Source organism: Cyprinodon variegatus, unplaced genomic scaffold, assembly GCF_000732505.1.
Source record: "Cyprinodon variegatus isolate N-32 unplaced genomic scaffold, C_variegatus-1.0 Scaffold760, whole genome shotgun sequence".
Classification (NCBI taxonomy): domain Eukaryota; kingdom Metazoa; phylum Chordata; class Actinopteri; order Cyprinodontiformes; family Cyprinodontidae; genus Cyprinodon; species Cyprinodon variegatus.
This window is the reverse complement of record NW_015151213.1, coordinates 205189-213659: the sequence shown is the minus strand read 5'-3', so window position 1 is coordinate 213659 and position 8471 is coordinate 205189. Positions and strand designations below refer to the sequence as shown.

Genomic DNA, 8471 nt, shown 5'->3' with positions numbered 1-8471 from the left:
ACACTAGTTGTCATTGCTTTATCTTGGTCTATTTATCCTAAATAAAACAGGTTTGTAGTCGCAGAAGTTCAGCTGTGATGATTATTTCTTTATATGCTTTTATTGAGACCCCAGATACAAAAGCCAATCATGTAGAAAAAAAAATTAAGCAAAAAACTCTTGTTTGCAAAACTGAAAAAAAAGCATGCGTTTATCTATCCTCATATCTCACCAAGAGCCGTATTTTTTCCATCACTGTTTACCTAAGCCAAAATACGGTAGCATAAATATGGTCGGGCAAACATTCAAACATATACCACTGTCTATAATGTTGACCATCTGTCCTTTTGCCGGGGCAAATTAATATCTCTCATAGAGTTTTTTACAGAGCTGTGTTGATGTCAGCAAACAGAGGCGTCCCGTCTGCACGCTTCCACGCCTGCCTCTACAGTAAAAAGACCCTGACTTTCCTGACTCCGTCTATGTCTAAACAAATACTTCAGGGAGGAGAACTGACAGGCGACATCTGTTGGAAAATCAAACAGTCATCCACTGCAACAGCAAGCAAGAGGAGAAACTCAGGAAACCATGGAGAAATGCAAAGCGAAACAGGAGAGCAGGTGTTGTAAAAACAATCATCACTCACGTTAGGAAAATCAGTTGATCTCAAATTATCCATGGAGTCCAGAAAAGCCACAAAGCTGGTCTGGTACACGTTCATCACCTGCAAACGAAGAAGGTAGCTGAGCGACACTAACATATACAGGTTTAAATAATGACTGTTTTTAAACAGAGGGGGGAAAAAAAAGGTGAAACCTCTTCCATGTTACATCCGTTGTCTTTGCATAAAGTTTCTAGAAGCTGCATATCAAGCTCTCGTTCTGCAGGACGGGATTTGGCTTTGCTCTGGCTGCGACGGGATGTTCGTGTCGGAGGGCTCTGAACTTTACTGATGGCTGATTCTGTCGCACATCAAGCAAAACAGAACAAAAACACTTTTAAACACCAACCAGGTTTATATCGCAACTTTGAATCGTTGATTTTCTGATTCTTGTCTCTTTTCCAAAGTTTTTTAGCAACTCCAGGTTGTCGGCTTGTCTATTATAAGTTTATCTTTTAATTCTACCATTTGTATGCAAAAAAGTGAAAATATTTACTTTTGAGTTCTGATAAAATATTTGATTTGGTTTTTACAGGCAAATTCTTGCCATGTTTGTGACATGTTTATACAAGTTTAACACAACTGTCAGCACAGGCTTAGTGTATGCCACTACCAACGTCTGAATTAATGGGTGAATCTTGTCATTATCTATCTTACACTTTTCATTATAATTTCACATTCGTAGGTATCTCAATAAAACCCAGTTTGTTAGATATGCGTCGTTAAGGTCTTTAAGGATTTTTCTTTGACTTTAACAACTGTACACATATCTCTCATACCCTTCTCTGCCCATTGTTTTATCAAAAGTTATTTTCATAAGCCTCCATTTTAAAAAACCAAGTTCCTTTCCCAGTTTAAGCTGTTTCATTATAGAGTACCATTTTTCTAAAGTATATAAATGCTCCAACAGTGAGGAAAGAGACGCACAGCTAATTATCACAATGTCACCAGGTGACTTTGAACCCATCAGATCGTTTGCCAGATGTTTAGCACAGATCATTATGTGGACGCACAAAAATTTTCTAGAAATGAATAAAAACAGAACTGAGGTAATAATCTTCAGACCAAAGGAGCAGAGATCCAGAATTAGCTCCCAGCTTCACCTACTACAGCTAGAAACCACTGATTATGGCTGAAATCTTGGTGTCATGATGGACTCAGACCTGAACCTGCAGAGGCTCATAAAAACAGTTACTATGTCAGCCTTTTATCAGCTGAAGAACATCTCTAGGATTAAAGGACTAATATCCAAGCAGGATCTAGAAAAACTCATTCATGCATTTATCTTTAGTAGAACTGATCACTGCAACAGTGTCCTCATAGGTTTGTCTCAAAAGTCCATCAGAAAGCTGCAGCTGATCCAAAACACCACTGCCTGTGTTCTCACTAGAACTAAGAAAGTAGAGCACATTAGCCTGGTTCTGAAGTCCTTCATCTGGCTCCCTGTAGCTCAGAGAATAGACTTTAAAATCCTTCTGTTAGTCTAGAAATAACTGAATAGATCAGCACCTCAATCCATAACAGATCTGTAGTCAGTGGATCAACCTCCCAGACCACTCAGGCCTTCTAGTTCAAGCCTACTCTGTTGATCCAGAACTAGAACCAAACATGGAGAAGCAGCATTTAGTTCCTAGGCTCCACTGATCTGGAACAAACTCTAAGAAGACTGGAAAAGAGCTGAAAGACTGAAGTATTTGAAGTTAAAGTTAAAAACCCATTAGTTTAGAGCTGCCTTTGACTCATGAAGTTAAACTGCTAACTAGGTTATAATTAGTTTAAGGTTGGGGTCCAACTGTTTTAATTGTTTTACTTATGTTCTTATCTTTATTTGCTTTTATTCGGCTTTTATTTTTCTTCTATTTTAATATCAAATTCAAGTAAAGCACTTACAATTGTCCATGTACTGATTTAAGCTATACAAATAAACTTGCTTTGTTACAAGAGAAAAATGTTTTTAAGAAAAATTGACAATTTTAAATAAGTCAGTCAATCGATAAGATTAATCAACCTTAAGTTACATTTCCTTAATTTATAACTTGAATCCCTTATTTTAGTCAGTCCAAAATTCATTGATGCTTTGACCCTTTTTAAGATCTATTGCAAACTGCTCCATAAGTTTATCCCTAATGCTGACAGAGAAAAACTTTCACTCGACGTCCATATATGAACAGATATAAAATCTTATTTCAGTATTTTTCAGCCTCGTCTTTGTCAATAAAAAGCTTTTTCAAGTTATTCTTGACACTAAACCCCACTTGTAATTTTTAAAGCAACTAAATCTTTATGTTTAAGTAATATGAAATTATTAAATAATTGTAAGGTGATCAAAATGTATGAATTAAAGACAAAGTCTGAGAGAGATGTTGCTGAATCTTACGGTACAAAGGCTGTAGCTGGTCTGCAGGGCAGCGCTTGATAAATAACTCCAACGTGCAAAGAAGCAGCTGGAAGGATATGACCAGGTCATCCTCCATCTGCAAGGCCCTTCCTGCAAACATGACCAGAACGAACACATGAGAAGCTCCATCACGACGACCCCGAAGCCGCCGTGAGGAGAATGACGTTCGAATCAACCTGATAGCTACGGCGCAGCACAGAGCAGGAAGCTGCGAAGCAAAACAACAGACGATACTGAATGAAGAGGATCCCCCTGATCAGGTTTTATTATTCAAAAAGTTTTGGCTACCTTTTGCCAACAGAAACAGCGTCCAGCAGTTCCGCATGGTCTCCCGCTCCCTTCAAAAAGAAAAGTGCATTTTATAATGACCTTGGTATCCTCAAAATTAGAGCTAAAAAATATAGAATAAGTATTCACACCCCTGAACTTCTTAGTGTTTCTTTCCACTGACAAAGTGACAGGGAAACTATGTGTTTTTTTTAAAAACACCCTGAATAGTATGCATAAACGTATTGTCATTTGGTAAAACATGGTGGAGGCGGCATCACAATCATTCTTGCAGTTGAAGTTGGGGAAGCTGGGAGCAGATGATGGGAAGATAGAAAGAGGAAAATACAGGGCAGTCCTCATAGATGACATGTTAAAGCAGGGGTTGGCAATTCAAGTTCCTGATGGCTGCTATCCTGCAGCTTTTAGATGTGTTCTTGGTCCAACACACCTGAATAAAGTAACTTGATAATTAAGAGGAATGAAATCATCCATTTGACTCAAAACAAGGACAAATCTAAAAGTTGCAGGAAACTGAACCTTAGGGACTGGAGTTGACATGAGGATCCGACAGAGGTCCTCCTGTTACAACAACAAATTTTAGCCACTAGGAGCACTAGACCTTCCAGGTTTAGTGCCTCAGCCGGCTGGTGAGATGAGGCCACATTCATCCCTGTAGATCAGGCATCCCCAAAGTCGGTCCTCGAGGGCCGCTGTCCTGCAGGTTTTAGAGGTTCCTTGCTCCAGCATAGCTGATTTTAATTGAAAGCTGATTAACAGGCCTTTGCTCAAGTGTAATCATCATAATCAGCTGTGCTAAAGCAGGGAAACCTCTAAAACCTGCAGGACAGCAGCCTTCGAGGACCGACTTTGAGGATGCCTGCTGTAGATTAAATCCTTCATCAGAGAACCAGATATATATGTCTGATCAGATAAGGGTCAGATGTGTTTGGTTGGCTAACATCTGTTAGCTTAGTTAGCGCTGGTGTTTGAGGGGAACTCAGACTTTCGTAAAGCGGCGTTCTGAGTCACATGAGCCATTGAGAGAGTTGTGTGAAGGATCCAAACTTTTGAAGTTACATAGGCGAGGTTTTGAAAAGGGCAACCGGCATGGAGTGTCAATACTATGAAGTGAATTTCTTTTTTTTTTTTTTTTTTAGGAAGGAAAATTTTCCTTTAACGGAAATTTTAAAAAAGTAATCAAGATATTCAAAAAAGCTTTTATTAGTAAATTTGCTGTTTTTTTATTTTATCTTTTTAAATTATTTTTTTTTCTTAATTTCCTTTTGTCATATTTTATTTTTCAAAATTGTAATTTTTCACATTTCTTTTGCCTAAAAAGTTACATTTTCTTCCCTTTAAACCCATTACAAATTTTTTTAATGTTTCATTTCTGGATTTCATTTATTTATTTTTTTTTTGCATTTACAAAACATGTTCGCTGCTTGCAAAGATAAGGGAACAAAATTAACTCCGTACAATACACTCTGAATGCTGAATACTGTCCTGAATATAATTGAATTTATTTCAAATTAACATAAAATGTTGGAGTGTTTCTTTAACTCCACCTTTGCTTATGCTTATATAGCCTTATGAATCTGATTTTACATTTAAATGTAGGCTTTTCATTGAAGCATTGCTTTTTGCTGGGCTATAACATAAAAGGGGTGTGAATACTTTTGCATGGAGCCGCACAATCAATGACAGTTGAGAAACTTGCAGTTTACCTGCCATCCGGTGTAGAGGCAAAGATACTCTTACAAGTCCTGAAACAAAACAAAAATATTTCGTCCTATTTGTGTCACATTGAAGTTGAACCTGCACTCCATTGTTGAGCTCACTCACTTCTCATATCTTTGGTAAAGAGCCAGCATTACGTCGTACTTCTTCTCCAGCCGGGTCAGTGCAGAGTTGACCTTTGTGGTTATGGTGTCAAGGTTCACATCCAGCTGTCTCACCACATCTAAAAACTGCTTTAAGCTAAAACAAAACAGAAATAAATGAAAATATTTCAGGGAAAGAAAAGAAGAAATTGCAGGAGTATTTGATTGTAAGATTAACTTAAACATTGAAGTCTGACTTTTAGTTTCTGGAGAACAGATCAAAAAGCTCAAATGCCATCAAGGAACTGAAAACTTTTACGGGTCTATAAAAAAACAAATTAAACATAACTAGGGTTGAAACAATTAATCAGATTAATCGATTTTTGAAATAATTGTCAACTAATTTAGTAAAAGATTAATCGTTAACTGGAGTATAGCAACTGTAAAACATGCCTTTACCTGACAGAGCGACCCACTTAGAGCAGCAATTATACCGAGATTGTAAAACATTATACATAAGTATTTTAGCATTAAGATGAAAAAATGTTTTCATCTGTCAATCTGCTCTATACAGAACTCCTCAAGTGGAAAAGTTTTAGTTTCACCTGGTTTCATTTCGTAAAAATAATCTTTAAGGAACCTTTGGCTATGCGATTATTAATCGATTAATCAAAAAAAAATAATCAACAGATTAATCGATTTGCAAACTACTCGTTAGTTGAAGCCCTAATCCAGTAGTTATATAAAGGTATCTCGTTCTATAGCTTAACTTTAATTTCAGCAAAAACTCAAAGAACAAGAAAAATAAAAAAGTCTTAAATAAGTCAAACATGGGTATTTCGATATAATCTGAATGCGTTATGGGTTTAACTTTCACCCAGTAGTTTAATCCAGCGGTGGGTTCAGAGGGGTGAGCCGGGAATCAGGTCTCCAGACGGCTCGGCTCACAGCCGCCGAGGTTAATTTAGGATGATCTTAATGAACAGAGTATTTATATTTAGGTTTGAATGACCCACATTCTCGCCTCAAAAAAAAATCATAGAAATTTATTTTGGGTCTGAAAAAGCATGTGATTTAACATTTTATTCAGAATTTTGCCACCAATCCGCTATAATCATGGGAACACAAAGGATACACCTGATCTATCCCTCAGATGAGTTTAAATGAAGGATGTATTTGACAGGATTCATGGATCAGAACAGCATATAGCGCAGCGCTGTGATGTAATCAGTTTACAAATGCGACCTTTAGAGGAGACAGCCTCTGAAGTGGAAAACAACCACTGTTCATAATCACGGCACCAGGACTGAAACATTTAGCTGCGTTTTGCAGCAGCGTGATTCAACCATCTCTCTGTTTTTTTTTTCTTCTTCTTCCGTTTCATATTTACAGAGATGATGTCAAAAGTAAATCAACATCCATCAGAGTCCTCACTGATTATTTTACCCGGATCTGACTTCCTCCTCCACACAGTTGTGAAAACCCCTTAAAAAAGCAGTTTGCTGTTTTCTCAGATCTTCTTACCAGATAGAAATACCAGAAAACCACAGGATGTAGCAAGGCATGCCTGTTCTCTTTGCTAAACCTTCTTCTTCGTAAACAAGAACAGTTTTAGACAGGGAACAACAGGGGGCCAGTGCCCTTTTACAACTGGCCCCTGTTATGGCCCCTGTACTCCAGACATAATACTAAAAAAAAAAACACAGTGCCTTAAAAGTTGTGTTCATTATTATTTAAAATTAAGTTCAAAGTTTTAGTCATACATCTGCTGAATGTTATTTTGAACCAAATTTGTAAACATTTTAAACAAGTTGTTATAGTGAATATACGAATTTTAGTTAAAGTTACAGTGGAGGATGTTCTTTTTCCGGATGGATCATGAAATAAGTGGTCCTTCTAATTGGCAATCATTTTGGTGATATGTTTACGTAAGGCCGTCCTACCTGCTCATCCCCATTTTCACTTACTGGTAGTGACTCTGACATAGTGGGAAAAAAATGCCAATCTTCTTCTGGAAAGTAAGCTTGCTTGAGCGATGCTTGTGCCTTTTCAAAAATTAGCGAAAAACCTCAACTATACCATCCATCCAGCCATCCATTTGTTGTGACACTTATCCCAAGCAGGGTTGCGAGGGATAAGCCCCGCTGTCTACGGGCGAGAGGCGGGGTTACAGCCCCTGGACAGGTCGCCAGTCCATCACAGGGCAACACAGAGACAAACAACCAAACCATTTAATCAAACAGTCATGTTTTTGGACTGTGGGAGGAAACTGGAGTACCTGGAGAGAACCCATGCATGCTCAGGGAGAATTTGCAAACTCCATGCAGAAAGGAATCAAACCTGGAACTTTCTTGCTGCAAGGCAGCCGTGCTACCCACTGTGCCAGAGAGAGCAAGCTCAATTCGTGGCAGTGGCTGCGTTGCGGCCTTTCGGTGACAGTTCAGCCTGACACGGCTTTAGTACTGGCCACTGGCTACATTACTGGCTAAAGCCACTAACTTGTTTTTTCATTTAGTTTTTTCCTTTTTTTTTGTATTTTTTTGCCGTTTTTCTGCAAATTACTTATTTATAGTACCTCTAAGTAGTTTGTTTTTTTTATATATATATTTTTTTTTCATTTAGGTTTTTTTTACTTTTTTTGTAATTTTCTTTTAGTTTTTCGGCAAATGGCTTATTTAAAATACCTCTAAGTAGATTGTTTTCTGTTTTTTTTTTATATTTTGATGTTATTGATTAATAACCTGCATTTAAATGTTTATAATGTCACATTTACTTGATGGAACGAAGAAGTTTATCTGCCAATAGGTGGCCTCTGCCGGCACCGGCCACCATCAGCCACTCGCTGGCAGCATATTAGCAACGGCCAGTACGCAGCCACTATGATGACAGTCCGGCTGTCCTGCCATTAGGCTGCCCGAGCGGCCTCATTTATTTATTTATTTTTTTTTTTTCTTGCCATTTTTCGGCAAAAAACGTATTTATAGTACCTCTAAGTAGATAGTTTTTGTTTTTTTGTGATGTTATTGTGATGTAACCTGCATTAAAACTTTTATAAAGTCACAATTACTTGATGGAACAAAGTAGTTCACCTGCCAATAAGTGGCCCCCATAGTGGACTGCCACAGTGGCAGCGGCCACTAGGCTGCCACCATAGTGGCAACAGTGACTATGAGACTGCCACCATAGTGGCAGCGGCGACTATGCGACTGCCTCCATAGTGGCAGCAGCGACTCTGCTGCCACCATAGTGGCAGCGGCGACTATGAGACTGCCACCATAGTGGCAGCAGCGACTATGCTGCCACCATAGTGGCAGCGGCGACTATGAGACTGCCACCATAGTGG

General features: G+C 38.4%; 1 protein-coding gene across 3 annotated transcripts in view; it reads right to left on the bottom strand.

Moving 5' to 3' along the window:
- rb1 (retinoblastoma 1) overlaps positions 1-8471 on the bottom strand; it is a 49935-nt gene that overhangs the window by 35073 nt on the left and 6391 nt on the right. For 2 of the 3 annotated variants that reach the window (XM_015395774.1, XM_015395773.1), the window contains exons 4-9: positions 5151-5285; positions 5033-5071; positions 3327-3376; positions 3018-3128; positions 796-941; positions 626-703 (exon numbers count right to left, since the gene is read on the bottom strand). In XM_015395774.1, coding sequence (XP_015251260.1) covers positions 626-703; positions 796-941; positions 3018-3128; positions 3327-3376; positions 5033-5071; positions 5151-5285 — 559 coding nt within the window. Of the gene's footprint in view, positions 1-625; positions 704-795; positions 942-3017; positions 3247-3326; positions 3377-5032; positions 5072-5150; positions 5286-8471 lie in introns of those variants that run through there. The other variant, XM_015395775.1, reaches the window with a different exon arrangement.